Source organism: Nesoenas mayeri, assembly GCF_963082525.1.
Source record: "Nesoenas mayeri genome assembly, chromosome: 4".
NCBI lineage: Eukaryota > Metazoa > Chordata > Aves > Columbiformes > Columbidae > Nesoenas > Nesoenas mayeri.
The window spans coordinates 49,524,507-49,542,310 of NC_137540.1; the positions used below are offsets into that span (position 1 = coordinate 49,524,507).

Genomic DNA, 17,804 nt, shown 5'->3' on the forward strand with positions numbered 1-17,804 from the left:
GTGAAGTACTGTATATCCACATCTGGAAAACAGGGCGGATCAGGTCTCAATAATCAATTCTCCTTGCAACAGAAAGAATTTCAGTTTTCAGTGATTTTTCTTTCATTTGTCTTGAAGGAAGCAAACTGGCTTCATCATTCATCTGGATGGTCAGTCCTGTTTCTCACAGTCATCCAATTGCTATGGTGTCCTTGGTTGTTTATTTGGATTAGCCTGCCTGTAATTCATCTACAGATGAGTTGCCGCTTCTGCTTTTGAATGGTGGTGGACAGCCCCCTTTTTTTTTTCCTCGACAATTTCACATGCTATTACAGCTTACGCATTTTACTCTTCTGTAGGCTCTCCTTTGAGAAATCTTTGAAGACTTCCAAAGAACGTATCACTGAGGTGGGAGCAGAAGACGAGGAAGGAGCACTGCTAGACCGGGTCCCATGCTGAGTCAGTGCAGAGGAGCTTAGTCCTGAATAGCTGGCAAGGAGAGAGAATGCTGCTGTGCATTTGGAACTGAAACTCGTTTTTGCAAGTCCCAGTGCAATGCATAACTATCCACTGAATGACTGCCCCAGTGCCTTCATAATTGTTTAAGAGCTACTGTTTGAATAATGGGAAAGTTGAGCTAAATATTCTGTGGCCTGTAATAAAGGCTCTTCTGTGGAGACAGCTGGTGTGCAACTAATGTAGAAGGGAGGTAATCCTACCAGCTGGTTAATGGACGAAAATGGTAACAGAATGTCTTATGTGTTGTTCAACAGCAAAATTTGAAAAAGAAACAGACAGGGCTTAGAGAAAAGATAGAGTTAAAATGTTTTGAGGTGTGCTGACCACATCTTACAGCTAGAACTCTTTGGCTAGTTGACAGTTAATCTGTTTTTCTCTTTGCACTTGACATATTCAAAATCGGATCTGTATATAAGATGGAGCTTAGTGAGATTTAATAATTGAAGGATTACTAAGACATAAACATCAGTCAGCCTCTATCAAAATTGGTCCTACCTTTCAGAGATGCATCTTGCTTGCTTTCTCTGTCAGTAATCTGCCAGATCCCTCTGCTTAGGGTATCACCAGAAAGGCTTAAAATGACCAAACTTTGTGTTTGGTAAGTATACTCGTATTAGATCAAAAAGAAGAATCCTTAAAAAAGATTAATAGAATCCCTGTTTTATTGGTACATTTGACTTCCAGTAAAGTTTTTGAGAGAATCCAAGTTTTAAAAGAGACACCCAGAAATTAATGTATCTTAAGACAACCAACAGCATTTGGTTCCAGGATAATAATCTTGTAAGATTATAGACTTCAGAGGTTCTTGAAGTTGATAAGTAACCATCATAAAAGGACTTCAGGCAAAGATGATGATCTGTTTCTTGTTGGTGTAATTTCCAGGCATGCTTCTGTTTCAGGGCTGTTTGTATGACTAGTGCTTCCCTTTCACTCGTGCTTCAGCCTGGTGAGCAGCAACAGGACCGCACAGATTCCTTTTCCTACACCCCTTACCTTCCTGAAAGTGCCTTTGTTTCCTGGAGACTTGCCTCAGGGTAACATCTTCCAGCATTAGCATTATGACAAAAACATATTGCATGTTGCACAGTAGTCATATAATGGTGTGAAACATCACTGGCAGTCAGTTTTGTAGAATGTGAATAGAGCTGGCTTCAGAAATGTATTTAGGGAAAGCCTGGTCCTTTGCCACCCATTTCATGCTCGTGCTGTGGCTTCTCCCAGTAGCTCAGCAAAGGCAGCCTTACTTGTTTAGAGGAACTCTCTTCCTGACAAAACATTTGATAGCTGTTGAAGAAATAATCTTGTAGCAGTATCAGCCACCATATGAAATTGCAAAGCTAAGTCTGTTTGCTTGCATTAATCCCTGTGTGTGTGCATTGCAGTGTTATTTTTGAATTAAAATTTCCTAAAGTGAATAGGAGCTTTAGTGTAATGGCCAGTAACTCAATTCAGACTTCTAATAATTTTATAGTTTGCAGACAACAAAGTGTTATGGAATTAAGCACTAGTTCTCATTTTCACAGGGTGGTTTGGAGAAGATGTAGGGTCCTGGTCTAAGCCTCTTCTGCTTGTTCAGCTTATTTTACAGATTTTGATGTACTGCACTTGGATGCTACAGCACCTGTAGGGGATGACAGTTTATATATATATATTTTTCCCCTCTGATGTTACAGATAGAGATGATATGGTTTATATGCATGTATAGCTTTGTTGGTGTTGGCATGGCTCATCTGCAGAAGGATAACTATGTGAGAGGTAAATTAATCCAGGAGCTTCAGAGATTTGTGTGATGTTTGGCCCACAAGAAGACCTGACCCCTCTTGGTCTTAAGGTTAGTTGTATTTGCAAGGCTTTTGTGTGTTCTTAGTGCTACTGGTCACAAGCTTATACATGTAATACAACACATCACTGCTGTAGATTAACAGCTACAATCGATGGAGACTTAGGGGGTTTATGTTGCTTGTGGCAGTGGTAAGATACAGTATTACAATATTTTGGGTATATTTTTATTCCATCTATGGAACGTTTGAATATTTTCTACTCATTTTGTTCTGATTACATAGCATTTTTGAGAAAGCCACAGTTGGTAAATTTCAAAATTGCTCTGTAAAAGGAATTATTAGTCTTTCTGTAAATCCTCCAAATCAAGAAATCAGGCTCAATAGCTATATGGCGTTTATCTTCTTATATCTTCTATTACTAAGAAAGAAGAAAAGGTATGGTATAGGGAAATTGCCTTAATGTTTCACAGCATATAATCCAGTTGAATACTCGATATTCTATTGCTTCCTTATGTTTCACCTTTGGTTGACCTTGAAGTTTACAGGTTACAGTGGATATTAATGATCTTGGGAACAGCTAAAATAAACAGAACAAGAAAGAGATGAGAACCCATAGCTCCGCAAACTATTTGTTGGACCGTGTAGTTTTGTTTTTAACAAAGGAAAATGCTGTTTTGGCTGTTTATAATCAGATGAAACACTGTAGAAATGTCATCTATCTAAAGGATTATTCAATGTGACCATATCAGTTTAAATATAAGTGTAGTAAATTCTATTGAAAAAAAAAACTCTGAATGTTTTCTAAGAACTTTTTCACTAAGAAGCTGTTCTAATATTAAGCTGATACAGAAATTCTGTATTACTAGTCTATGTAAATGGAATAGAATAAAAGGATTTATAAATTAATTTTCTTTTCAGATACAGTGTGTGTGTGCGTGTGTTTGTGCTGACTTTTGTTATGGTAAAATACGGTCCACAGATTACTTTTCTGCTGTCTTGAATTATTTTTCTGTTTTGGTTTAATGCACACTAATGTCATTAGTTTACACTATTACTCTTTGATACTGGAAGCAGCAATGAGTGGAGTTGCATTATTTTTCCATAACATCATTCTGTGCGCAGCTGTGTTGTCTCATGTATGCGGTTATTAGCGAGTAAAGTTGTTCTGTGTCATGGATGCTGAACTGTGTATGTTAAACTTTTTGGCTTTCTGAAGCCAAGAAACTTCTTGTATGTGTATCACAGCATATATGTATATAAATATGTCTATATTTAGATCAACGTGAAACAGGACTGTGGTTAAGATGCTTGTCCTTACAAGTTTACATGATGCTTGGGTTGAGGAAATGTTCGATAAAACTTAAGATGGTGGGTTTGGCAAATGACGAACCTGCTTCAAATGGTGGTTGACCACAGTCATCAAACTTGTGTACATATTCTGTTTTGTAAGTATGGCCATCTGTAAAGTAGATACATGAATGAGCCAGAAAAGTTAAGTTTCTCTTTTATTTTTTCTATTTAAAAATAAAAAGCGTAAAACGTAGAATGCAATGTTACCGTTCACTTTTGTTGGGAGGATTTTTTTCTTTTCTTTTCAATCAGTTCCTGATGTGAACTGAATCCTTGCCAACCTTTTAATAATTAAATCTTAAATTTATTGTAATTCAGTTCACCTGTGGGACCAAAAATATGTCAAATTTTAAGAGTGTGATTTACTGTCTATCATCTGTGGAGAGGGGGAAAGGAATTGAGCCCCAAGCAAAGAGCTGTAGGTAAACAGAGCAGTTGTGGGGCAGTTTGGGGTTGCCATGCTAGTTGTGTTTGTAAGAACCTCCTGAATTGTTTGGTTTTAAGTTCTCCCATGCTCCACTGATAATAGGGAGCATATTTCTTCCCAGTTTGCAGTATAGTGGTCATGGTTTTATTGGAATACAATAGTTCATATGAAACATAGTGGTTTTGCAACTTAAAATTATGATGTTTTAAAAACTGTTTTGAGATAATTCTTTCACAATTCCTGTCTGTCTGAAATGAGCTTGTGATTTTGTATATTCTCAGCATTTTTTAGACTTTTGCTACTATGTCCATGAAAATCTTGTCCCATACTTTGTATGCTTCATTATAAGATGAACAAAAACTTATTCTCTCATGGCACTCAGTAGTAAATTCAAAGAATACTTTCCTATTCCTGTGTTGGTCTTAAGATTCACCAGACATGACCAATGATTATTTTCTCTTCTCCTAACAGTAGTTAACAGCTTGTTTTACCATCCTGCATCTGAAAACATTTGCAAAATTTAAGTTAACTTGGCCCGATGTACAGCATTGCCCTGGTGAGTTGGTATCTGTAGGTATGGCAATCTAAAAATAAAATATAATAACTTGCCTATAATAACTGTTCCTTCTCTTACCACTGTATTTTAACCAACTTTGCCCTGGTGCTCTAGACAGCATACACTTCATTTGTGAGCTGGAGTTTTCAAAGAATAACCCGTGTACTGTGCCCATTTGTTAGATGGCCATGTTGAGTCAGCTGCATGTGAAATCAGCAACGAAGAAAATTTTATCTGTATCCTAATCCTTGCTAAGGTCAAAACAGAGGAGAGGAGGCAAAGAATTATGGAATTTTTGACTTTTAGTGGCAAACAATGTCTTTTTATGAGCAGGTCTACTGTATTAGTCCAATTAATACTGTACTTTCTTGTATACGTATATATTGAACAACATCAGTGAACTGGCCAATGAACTCCTGATAAAAATGTTGCTTCTAACACTTCATGCTTACAAAAATTTTACATAGTCCAGAGGGGAATCTGTTGTAAAACTTTGTGGGTAGTCATCAGCTCCCATTTTTGGTCTTACACTTTAGCTTTGCCAGCTGCAAGCTCATTTACCACACCTTGAATATTATCTCAAAATTGCTTTTTAAATGCCTAGCAGCTTCTTTTTTATCTGCCTGCTGGTTTAAAGTGAGGGCTTTAAAATTACTTGTTGGCAAAAGGCTTTTTAGAATCTAGTGTATTTTTAATGATTCTTTTTTTTTGCTGTATCTTTAAAATGGCCTTTTTTAAAAATTAAAAATCTATGCTGCTTGTGTCTTGCAGAAAAGTAGTCTAGTTGTATAAATTGATGATGAAGTTTACTAACATCTAATAAATAATAATTTGGTCATATAGGTCTATGTTCCCTGTAGGAGTGCTTTAAAAGTACAGGAACATTTATATACTAGGAAATGTTCCTAGTTTGGACATAGTAAATAGCAAAGTATATCACATAGGCAAGGCCTCTAGTTTTCTTTTTTGGGGTAAGTTTAATAGTTAGCTCTGTAGAGCTAACAATATAGAGAATTCTCTTATGTGACCCTTCCTGTTGTAGGATTGATTTGCTGTTTGCTAAAATATCTCATGAAGTACTTGAATATTTTCTGAACTTCGCAGTGCACTTTAATTGACAGATTAATTTCTCATAGCTTCTTCCATCAATTATTGTAATGTGATTATTGCTTTAAAATTGCTGTTTGCAGTGTAGAAAAATGCAAATCTCAAAACCTTGTGCACTGTTGAGGCAGAAAGGTTGGTGTTTTAATAGCACTCCCCATGACCTTTAGTGAATCAATTGTTTTATCAATCAAATTATGCTAGTAAGAGTTAATTAATTAACTTGATCTTGATGTGACACAGCCTTCCTGGAGTATAGACAGAAAGGAGGGAGAGGAAAGAAGGGTCTGTATAAACACCACATGCAAAGGCTGAAGCTATCAGCCTGCCATTAGCCCTTTATCTAAGTGGCTTTTGGCATATAAATCAAACAATAACCTCTCTATTTTGACTTGGTGCCAAAGTACATAGCCACAGTTGAGTCTAGAGCAGATTACACCCACCAAGTGGCTTGAGGGCTTGCAGTGAAACTGGGAAATAACAGTTAAATTATTCAGGAACACATTTATGTTGGCTGTCGGACTCTTTTGTTTTTTTTGTAGTACCATTTGCATGTTCTAATCATAAAAACCAATACACAGAGGACATACATCTAAGTGAGGATGTGAGAATAAGGTTCTAGCCTGAATGGCTGCAAAGAGCTTGTTTTTTAAAAAGTTTTGTGTGTTTTGCCATGTTGCAATATTTTTAGTAATCTGTGGTGAGGATACTAATATCCAATGTTCTGTCTGCGGCTTTCTGCAAGTACCATACCAAGATGACATTAGCTTTCTGTTTACTTTTTTTTTCTACAGTTAGGATGGATTAGGAGGTAGTTCAAGTTCCTACTGTCTACAAGACGTATTCAAGTAGGCTGAGCAGATTGGCCCGCCATACAAAATGTCCAACAGCAGAATTACAGTCCGCCATTATAAAGCTTCAAAAAGTTGTCCTTTTACTCTCTTAGAAGTAAAAAGTGTTAGTCCATCCTGGGGATGTGCAATTTATATTTACCTGAAAATAAACATTGTTGGATTTTTGTGTTTTTCTTTGAAGAGAGTATTGGCACATCTTAAGCTGAACACACATGGGCCAGCCTGCTGAGTGCACACACTTGGGACACACGCGAATATGCGGCAGCATGACAGACTGAAGTCCTGGAAATACTGACAGCTGTTTCTGTATAGAAAAGTTTTGATAAATTGCATTAGAGCCTTTTGGTCACTTTCAGAAGGGTGAAACGAAGAGCAGCTTCTTTCTCTGAGCCCAGCTGTGTCTGGGCAGCGCGGTGTCACAGAGCTCAGCTCTCTCCATCCCTGCAGCATCCCCACAGCATCCCTGCCATGCGGAGCAGAGGTTGTTCAGGCAGACCAGTTCCACGTGTCGCTGTTGGTTGTCGGGGACGTGGCTGTCCCCCCGAGTTGTCAGGCTGGTCTCCAGGAATGCGTGGTATATCCGCTGTAGCCTTGGTGTGGCCCCCGCGCTCTCCGAAACAGCCAGGGGATGGGAGGAGGGGGGATGTCTCTTGGTACGTGGCCCCTCGCTGCAGGCTCATAGCCAAATCATTGCGTCTTATCACAGGCTTGTGCTTCTTTTCAGTTTGACGGTATTCGGATGACATATTGCCAGCAATGGATTTGTCCTTTGTAGTAATGGTCTTCTCAGCACCCTGCTGTTGTTTTCTGAAGTGCTATGCACTTAGTGTGGATGTTGTGTCTTCTTAAAATGAATGTGAGTTATTGCAAAGGATACAATGGCAGCACGCTTACTGTTTTTTTTAGCAGTCACTCAGTTTGGGGCAGCTTTGTGGTATTAATGGAGCTCCAATTTAATCTTTACTGAATTTTTTCCTCCTCCCTTCCTCTTGCAAAAATATACACGCACAGCTGAGCTGTAAAGCTATATTGACATAAGGTGAAAGTTTCGCTGATATGATAACCACAGAATCCGTCTCATCTTGAGACTCACAATTTTCCTTCTGATTTTTTTTGTTTAACTGTAAAAGTACAAACACAACTATTTTGTTATGCTGAAATGCTGTCATTTCAGCTGGTTAATTTTTGAAGCCCACTCACTGTTGATTTCTGTCACTTATTCAGAGCCTGTGTCAGCAAGTTGCTCTTTGAAATCCCATGTCCTTTGCCAGGTATAGAAATAACCATATTCACTTACTCTTCCTTCATTAACATCTCGCTTGTATGATGTCCTCCACCTGGTTACTTGCCATTTCTGATGTAGACTGTGCTTTCACGTGACCCCAAGCAGTTTAAAAACAAAACAGAACTGTACAAAGTAATCCTTTTGTTTCTTGATTGGAGCTGTAGTAGATCTGGGAAGGAAACTCAATGTAGATACTGACTTCTCAATTTGGCCTTTGAAAAGGTTATCGAAGAGACTCTTGACCTATTATTAGCCTGAGGCCACAGAAAAGGTTGCATGAAACTTAAATAAAGAGTTTATTATACCAGTGTTTTATAAGGAGAAAATAGGATGACCTGAATTTGTCCTGTTAGGCAACTTAGTCTAGGGAAAAATCCAGTAATAGATAATGTACCTGTCAATTTATTTTATCCTCCTTGACTGGAAATTAGATCATATGAAAATAATTTGCAATAGCTTGCCAGAGACTACAGGTGTGGTTGATAATTTTGGTGATGATGGTATGCTGCTTGGACAAGAGTGTTTGACTTATTTTCATTTTGTTAATTATACAGGCTGATTGAAGAAATACATTGCTTCGCTAATATTATCCATGCTAAGGAGGTTAACAATGGCCTATTGGTAGATCTGAAAATGTAATGGTAAATGGGGACCACTTAGTCATTGAATTGACATATTTTCTAGTATGGGCTTATGGCTTTTTTGACCTTTTGCTCTTACACTAGTGACCTGGAAGACCATATTTTAGTAATTTATCAGTAACGGAGATGTGGAGCTGTAAGGAAGTAAGTATATTTCTGTATGGGTGGTGTGAAGCAAGAGACAAATTGTTTCAGCCAAGTCTAAAATTGTGGTGTTGTGCATTGTACACGCAAGTGTCCCAAGTGTCCCCAAGTTTCTATCTTTGCCTTTAGGTTTGTGTCTACTCCAAGAGTTTGTTCTCCATTGACTAGCAATTGATTTCACCTATTTCCAGACTACTGACTTCTGGTTGGTAACAGCACATACCAGTGCCACCAGCCTCCCACTGTTCTCCCTAGATGTGTTTAAAACGAGTAGCTTTGAGACTAAGCCTACAGATGGTCACAGGTGGGGCATTTTCTGTCTGTCAGATGACCTTGGCGGTAGTATCCTTGCAGGACTGGATCAGACCAGATCAAGAGAATAAGTTACAATTATTTTAATAGATACAAGGTTAGGCATTTGATTATCAACTCATAAATGTCTAGATCAAACAAAATAGTTGAGGGACCTGAGCTGTGCTTACAAATTACCATCTTTTTCCTATCTGACTCAATGCATAGTCCCACATGGAATGTGTTGCCACAGCTGAAAGGGAATGAGAACAAGTTCTCCCACAGTGAGTGTTGCTGAAGCTGCTCACCAAACTGCACCCATACTTTTTCTCAAGGGTTTGGCTTTTTCATCCTGTCATCTTGGTGCCAGTGAACAGCAGATTTCATTGAGCAGTCTGTCCTTTGGGTATTGTAAATTTGGGAAGCCAGCTAGTTAGCCAGTTCACAGCTAACCTGTTCTATTCTTGATTTTTGTGTTTATTTTTTGGTCTCTCCTATCTTTAATTAAAGAAAGAGTGCCTCTGGAGGCTGCAAGTCAGGGCTGCTTTGAACCGCTTGTAGCTGTCCTTGGTCAGCATAGAAAATCCCAGTCTTTCTGACCTGCTTCTCATCAGCACCAATTTCCTTGCACTACTGCCAGCTGGTGTCTCATTTCAGGATTCATATAGATTATCTGTTTGATGACTGATCCTTTTTTGCTCTTTGTCTTCACAGTTCAGTTTTGAAAACTGGCATGCAAGTACCAGAAGTAGGGAAGATGCATCTTTCAGCTGTCTAGATTTCTCCCTCTTCCTTTATAACCTTTGTTGTTGTTGTTTTAAAGTCCAAATTATATGCAGGTAAATTTTAAATAGTCTTGGAACAGAGAATGGCTCATGAAAAATATGCAACATTTCTGTGTGAAAGAGGAAATTTGCAATTATCAAATGTCTGTCAAAAACCTTGCTTTATGTATGTCGAATGGTATGGCTGTGTCTAGGGGGGCTTTTCAAAGACTTCAACCTTATCTCTGGACGTAACGTAATGTTTTTGTTTAATGACCTTCTAATTTGTCTACGAGATAACTGCTACCCTTATTTTTATTATGTTCTGTTTTCTGAGATGGCTGGTTCATTAGGTACTATGACCATGATGATAAAAGGCAGGACAGGGTATCAAAACCTGTGAGCAAAACTCTAAGCTTGTTGGTGAAACTGGTTAACGGTAGAAGCCCCTGACTTTTAGTGCTCTATCAGGCTTGCTGTGCCCCTTGCAAAACATTTTGTTACAGAGATATGCACAGAAGCGTGCACTGAATTATTTACCTATTGTCATGCCATTGATTTGGAAGAGTGGTTTAGAGTTCCTGATCTGTACTGTAGTGTAACTGTACAGAGTTTAGTTTTTCTTAAGCAAAACAACATGATTCAGACAATATCTTTAAATATTTTGTGATGCATAAAATATTTTTTTAAAATCTACTTAGTTTCAGAAAACTACTGCAGCAGTTCACTAGGTAACATGTAAACCAAATAAATAGTCTTTGGGAAGTCAAGGAATGCAAGAGGAAGGAGGAATTTGAATTGGGGTACTGGATCCCATACAAATCATTGATTACAGCACCAGTGTCATCAGATTAGAGCATTTGGACCAAAGCAGAGGAACTGCAGATGGGAAAAAGAGGAGGGGAAGGGCACTGTGACAGGAGCTGGAAGGCAGTCACAGACAAATGTCTCACCACAAGGGGAAGATAAGATAATATTGTTTCCGAGTGTTAGAAATCTCTAAAAGGAAAATGTTGTGGTAACTTCTTGGATCAGGCAAGAGGCAACACCAGAGCTCTGTGCTGCGTCCTACTGACTCATTCCCAGCAGCCATTCCTGTCCTGTCATTGATGTCCTGTTCAAAGCAAAATCCCTTCTCTAAAGATGTATTAGATGGGGAGTGGGAAAAGTGTTTTCAGCAGAAAACATACAACTACTTTTATTGCTCTTCTTCCCTATTACGATTCAAAAAAAAAAAAAGGCTGAATGTGGGAACTGTTGCTTTCTGTGGATTGACCTAGTCAGTTGACTATGTATGTGAGCTATTAAGATATATTGATCTCAGCCGGTTTGTGTATTGTTCTATATATCATAGCTCAACCACTAGGTATTCTGCAAAGCAGTGGGAAGAGAAACGCCTACAGAAACTCAGTGGATTACACAGAGATCCAAGCATACAGGAGTGTGGTTGCCCCCCAACTGCTTTTTGGCTGTACCACAGTTGTTTCACTTTTTGTTAATTTTTGTGTGCTAAAGAAACCTTCAGGGATTGTGCAAATTTAGGTCCTTGGGATTAAAGAAAAACTACGATGGCTAAAGGAGGAAGAGTTTACAAAGCAGATAGCAAACCTCCCCTCGCCAATTTTTTTTTAGTGCATTAGTATGACTTTTTGATTTAAAAGAATTTGTTTGTTATTTTAGAGAGTTTTTTTATTGTTTAAACTAGTAGCAAGAAGAAGTACCAGCTGAAACAGGGACTTGTAGCCATGATTACACAAGCATAGCATACATTGCTTTCAAAGACTGTGCAATCCAAATTGACAGTACTGATCAACACTTAGTGTGGCGAGAGAGCAGCAAGCAAGGACAGAGGGCACCGAACAATGGTGCAACCTTATCACGTACATTCTGACTTTTACTGAGGTCTATAGGTGCTTTGGGGATGATTTTTCTACACTTACTATTTGCTAAATTTCTTTATAAAGTATGGAAATGAGAAAGATGAGACTACAAAAAACAGTGCAAAATTTGGGAGACTTATTTTAGTTTCCTTGTGTTGTTTGTTTCTTTGTTTGAAAGTCTTAGCTCCTGGTGTCTGTGTTCATGCAAGGCTCTGCTTAGATTTATGATGACGAAAATAATTGGGAAAATAAGAACAGGTTAAAATCTTAGAAAACAGATCTTAACTTTTCTTACAAATAGGAAAAAAAAAAAAGAAGGTGTTTTTGTAACTAGCTTCCTGATGGTTTAGGCCTGATTCCTAATCTCTATACATTTTTATTTGGAGCTGCATGTTTAGGAAGGGATTAGTTAACAGGCAAGAAGTGCCCTCTTGCAATCCAAACCTCAGGTGTGCTTGTAAATGACAGTGAGACACACCCTGGGAACGTGATGTGAACAGGATCAACAGGCTGCATTTAAAAGTGATGCTGGGTGGGTAGGACTGAATCATAATAATTGAGTAGAGAGCCTGTAAAAATAGAGTACCCAAAGATCCATTACTAAAGGGAGACTGTGTTGAAGCATCTGTTAATAGTTGCTTTGGGAATCTCTTTCTTATTTCTTGCACTGTCATACATTATAAATCGCTGCGGTTTTTCTCATGAGGAATCCCCTTGGAGCTGCTGCCCACGAGCAGCGTGCAGCATCAGTGCTCAGGTCGCGCTTGGCGATGGAGAATAAGGAGCTGCTGCAGATGTGCTTGGCTGCTTTGGGATGTTTTGGGATGCTGCCTCCTCCCTCCGACACCAGGGGAAGGCTGAGTTGCACTGTGTGAAAGAGAAATGGAAGGACCGTGTCACGTAATCTGACTTTTGCTTCCTTAAAGCACGGCAATAGGATGAAATTTGCTCTTCCTATATGTTTGTGATTTGTTCAGAAGAAAGGGCACTCAACCTTCTTCCCACGGTACTTTTACTCACACAGGCTTTGACAGAGGATGTGGGTTCCTGGGAGTGGGGCTTTACAATCCTTTTACCTGGTTTGGGAGATTGCAGAGGTTTGCTAAATACAGCCCTGCTGTTGCAGCAGACTGTAAGCACAGCTGCTCTGTAACGGGTATCAAATGATTTGTTGGGGCTTTTTTATTTTCTGTGAAACAAAGCTTGTTTTGGCATGTTTATAAGCATGTTGTAAATGACATCAAAACGTATTTAGGAGTTAAATGTCTCCCGAGGAAAAAACAGAGGGAGGTTTTTTCTTTAAAAAATAAATTAAATTTAAAAAAAATTACAACACAGTTAATCCCAATGTGTGGCTCTAGCCCCAGGCGAGGGCTTTTCCTCCCTTCTCCTCCCTCCTACCAAGAAAACACTGAATTCATTCAGGACAGCAACAAATGCAGTGTCCTGGAGGAGAGAGAAGACTGACAGGGAATGGAGTGCAGATGAGCCACACAACTTCCTAATTTAAGCTTAGCAACAGCAACAATAAAAAGGAAGTCTGTAAATACAGAAACCATAAAGACAGTTACATTCTGCTATGGATTATTCTTTTCATGTAAGGAGAATCCATGACACCCAAAGTAACAGTAGCTCATCAAATCATACCAACAGCCTTCAGCATTGGAAGTATTGGCTCTGGGATTTGAGCTCACACGGAGAGCCAGAGCCTGTCCTTTTCACAGCTTTTTAGTAACTGAAGAAATTTGGACTGTTTCTGATGTTCCCGTGATTGTACAGTGGTGGTTACTTTGAGGCTGACATGCTTATTTATTATATATGAATTCTAATGCTTTGTAATTAGCAGAAAAAAACTCTAGATTTTTTTCCTGTAACCCGTAGCAACTGTTCCACTACGAAAAAATCAAGCTTTTATATCACTTTATTTTTGCTTGTATCCTGCCCACCTCAGAGGATTTACTAAGTAGAAGCACTCATCTTAAAGTATAAATGTTGTCTTAAGCTTACTCCATTATTCAAGCAATGTTTAGTATAACCCTGTCATTTTCTTATAGTGATCCAGCTGCCAAAGCTCTCTGGGAGTCCTTCATGAACCTCAAACAAAAGGAAGCTGTGATGGAGGCCAGGAGACACCTTGTGGAAGCTGCGAGCAGGGAAAATTTACCTATTAAGATGAGCATGGGTGAGTAGTGTGACGCTATATACAGTGGTAATGTGAAAGATCATGTCAGCTCCTCTTCTTCCAGTTAACGCTCTCAGGGAGAAACTCACCCCGTTCTTGGTTCATCCCTAGCCTTGTCAACAAATTTCAGGTGACCATTGTAGCTACCACAGGATCTTTCTGGTCTGAGAGGCAAGTGTCTCCTAAATATAACCACCTTAAAAAAAGTGAGAGCAGTGGTGAAGCAGTGGAGTTACAGGAAGGAGGGTATTAAAGGCATGCAAATGGTTAGCAGTGCTGTTTTTGTGCAAAGCGTGAGAATATGGTTATTCTTAAAAAGTCAGCAAGATTTGTGTCCTGACAGCAGGTGTTGTAAATAGCAGCTGATCTGATGGAAGGTCTGCAGATCTTGCATTTGATTACATTGTAAAGTGATTACATTATGTAGGTAGTGAGGTTTATGTGAAGTAAGGCTGCCTGGCCTAAGAGAGTTTAAGCTGAAAACCACATCTGGGCACTCTTTAAACCTGAATTCTTGAAAATGTTAGATAGACGGAATATAACATAATGACTGTCAATAGCTTTTTTAGAACCTCATTCTCACTATATCCTGTACTCAGTGAAATGCAGGAATTGATATCATGTTAGGCTCATAAAAACTGGTATTGCTCTATACTGCAATATTTTTTTTTTTTTTGCATTTTATATACTCTGGGACTATTTAATGCTGAATGTTTCATCAAGAGAGAAAGGTCCTCATGGAATAAGAGTAATAGGCTTTTATCTGGGACTCCAGAGTAAACTGCCAAGATATCGTAGAACAATTAGATGTACAGCCAAGTCCTGTACTCTTAACAACTATAATATTTCATATATTATATGGTCTTTACAAATACCTAGAACATGCATTTAGTAGATTATTAATCAGAAATACTAGATTTCTGCAACAGTAATGCTGTAAGCTGTTTTAAGGAAATGGAAAAGGAGCAGCTGTGAGAGGGCTGTTACTGTGCCTTGCCTCCTTCAGACAAGTTTGTAAATAACAGAATTTTGTTTAAGGTTTCACTGATAACGTGTGTGTGAGTATTCACCATGATGGCATTAAGAAGCCCCCACTGTTTTACTATTACATATGCCTTAAAAAAAAGATTATTAATGTTGAAATTCAGATTTGTATTAGAAGTAATTACTTCCTATCTTTGAGAGGTAACGATCCATCTACCTTTGCTGCTTTGTGTGAATGATTAGATCAGCCACCCCTTCCCATGGTATCCAGTGAAGGCTGCAATAACCTGGATCTTAGTCGTATCAGCTGACACTTACTGATGGCAGACTAAACATCTGACATATGTGGGCCCAATATAGTGCTATGTAGAAACACTGAAGAGTTGACGGTGAAACAAATTTCTGACTCTCTAGTTCTTGAGACTTGTGTTTTCTTGAAGCGTAGCTGTAATTCACTAATATTTAGGGAATTTTGTTATTTATTTTGTGAATTCTATATTTATCTTGTGCTAAAATCATAATCAGTTGTTAACTTTGTAGTTGCACTTCAAAAGGTGAAACAAAATTTGAGGAAGTCTTGTAAATGATTAACATGCATAAAATTAGAAACAAGGAAAGGAGGGCACTGCAGTCACCAAAATCAAAACTTTTTATTTAGCGTAAATGCAGAAAACCTACAGCTCATGCCTAGATATCACATCGTCCAATGACAAATATTTATTAATGAATTTTTAGAACAGATCTGCATCTTTACCGCGTTCATTGCTTGTTCACCATGCTACAGAACATCTTAGTTCTTTGTAGAGAAGCTGGAAATTGTGTTGTTTATCAATTGCTGCTTTTGCTGAGAAGGAAAAATTCTGGTGGCCTGTTCTGGTCCCCATTGCTGTGTTTTAGTTGAAAGGCTCCTTCTTGCGGCTGTGATATGAGGCAACACTGGCTGGAGAGAAGAGAAATACTTTCTCTCTTTTCTGTGCTTAGACTTCAGTTTTTATGACTTTACCTCAGATTCTGCCTGTATCAGAAGATCTTGGTGGATTGCACACTGGTTTTCCCAACACTTAGGATATTTTCTGAGCTTTTTATGGCCCTAATATTAAATGTAAGAGAGTTTTTCTAGCATGAAAGTTGCCTCTTACTTTCTTTACCAAGACCAGCTGTGTCAGATGCTAGAGTATTTTCTTTGCTACTACTTTTTTTTCCTTTCCTCCCTCCTAGAAATAAGGAGTGAATTACATTTGAAAGCAAAGCTTTGAATTCCATTTGGTGTAGCTGAGCCCTCCTGCAGTGGCCACCTGCGTGAAAAGCTGCATCACGTGTGACACTGGCAGCACAGGAGCCCTGTGCAGCGATGAGAAACCCGATCCCATCCTGTTTCCGTTTTTTTCAGTGCAAGGAAAATAAATTCTGTTGTTTTCTGGGCTTTAAAAGGCTGCTCATTACTCTGAGGTCTGCGTGTGCTTGCCCACGTTTCCCTGGCAAGCAACGTGCCTGACACACGGCTTTCCTCTTTCTCTGCCTGGCTGCGTGTGGCGAGAGCCCTGGCAGTTATGGGAGGACACACAACACCCCCAAATGTCCCAAATGCCACTGGGAGCTCCATTTTTTCCTGCTGAAATCAGCAGGAGTGGAGAGAGAAGTTCTGAGGAAGAAGAAGAAAGAGAAATAAAGGAAATGAAGAATTTTGTCCGAATTTTTTGAGCTGAGTAGATTTTATTAGAGGAGACTGAGGGGTGGCCTTATTAATGTTTATAAATATATAAAGGGTGAGTGCCATGAGGATGGAGCCAGGCTCTTCTCGGTGGCAAACAATGATAGGACAAGGGGTAATGGCATCAAGCTGGAACACAAGAGGTTCCACTTAAATTTGAGAAAAAACTTCTTCTCAGTGAGGGTGACAGAGCACTGGAACAGGCTGCCCAGGGGGGTTGTGGAGTCTCCTTCTCTGGAGACATTCAAAACCCACCTGGACATGTTCCTGTGCGACCTCACCTAGGCGTTCCTGCTCCAGCAGGGGGATTGCACTAGATGATCTTTTGAGGTCCCTTCCAATCCCAAACATACCGTGATACTGTGATACTGTGATCCAGGGAAGTGATAGTGGGGATGTCTCGAAGTCCTTTTGACTATTTCGGGAGAGATCAGCATAGAAAGAAGGTGGCTGAAGATAAGCTGGCAACATTTTACTGAATGTTTTGGTGGATGGACTCTTGGAGAAAGCCCAGTTTCAATTTACAAATGTCATGGAGATGGTCTTAAATAGAGCAACATTCTCTCCTTTTTCTGTAGCCATTAAGTGGTCTTATACCATCTTCAAGGAAGATTTGCATTTTTTTTCCTCCATTTATGTCCAAGGAAAGAGTGTATTTTTATCTGTAATTTCACTATGTCCGTGAAAGAACTACACTGTTGTTAAAAATTTCAGCAAGTGATGCAGGCTAGTAAGCTGTCCAGAGCTGTTCATTGCAGGCATTTTAAAATGCTGTGTATTTTTTAAGGAAGAATTGCAAGTCTTAGGAAACCACATTACAGAGGGAGACAAAGTGGGAAGCGATGGTCCATAAAACCAACTAGAACACAAAGCTATGGAGCTACTTTGCTCTTTCCTTACAGAACAAAACCTGAGCTGTGTAGCTATGTAGTATGTTTGATTTTCTGAGGTCCACCCTGAAGAAGGCAGGCAAAGCTCTGTGCAGAATTCTAGCCAGTATGAAGGATTTACATGTGCTTTATCCAACTTACTTACTGTTTAATTAATTCCATCCATAAATACATTACATGGGTATATGGGTTTTGAAGATGTGATTTCCCGTGGAGTTTAGTAATGCTGCCAGTATTGACTTTTGGGGAGAATTTCTTTGGTATTGCTTACTGTGGGCATGCTGACATTGAGCCCCTTCTTTACAGGATGCTATAAATGTGTTGAAACCGTGTTACTAACATAGTAGTTGCACCTAAGTTTTGCTTTAACCCTTTCAGGTAGATACATTTCCCAAAACAGTAAACAGGTGTCTGTCTTTTACTAGATGTCTATTTAAATAAAGAGGCATTAAAATATTCCAT

At 39.0% G+C, this 17,804-nt stretch overlaps 1 protein-coding gene across 2 annotated transcripts in view; it reads left to right on the plus strand.

Annotated features, from left to right (window-relative positions):
* Positions 1–17,804, plus strand: part of SCFD2 (sec1 family domain containing 2) — a gene marked incomplete at its 3' end in the record, with an annotated part of 198,070 nt that overhangs the window by 21,219 nt on the left and 159,047 nt on the right. The window contains exon 3 of one of the 2 annotated variants that reach the window (XM_080344042.1): positions 13,630–13,761. In XM_080344042.1, coding sequence (XP_080200168.1) covers positions 13,630–13,761 — 132 coding nt within the window. The remainder of the gene's footprint in view (positions 1–13,629; positions 13,762–17,804) is intronic. The other variant, XM_080344043.1, reaches the window with a different exon arrangement.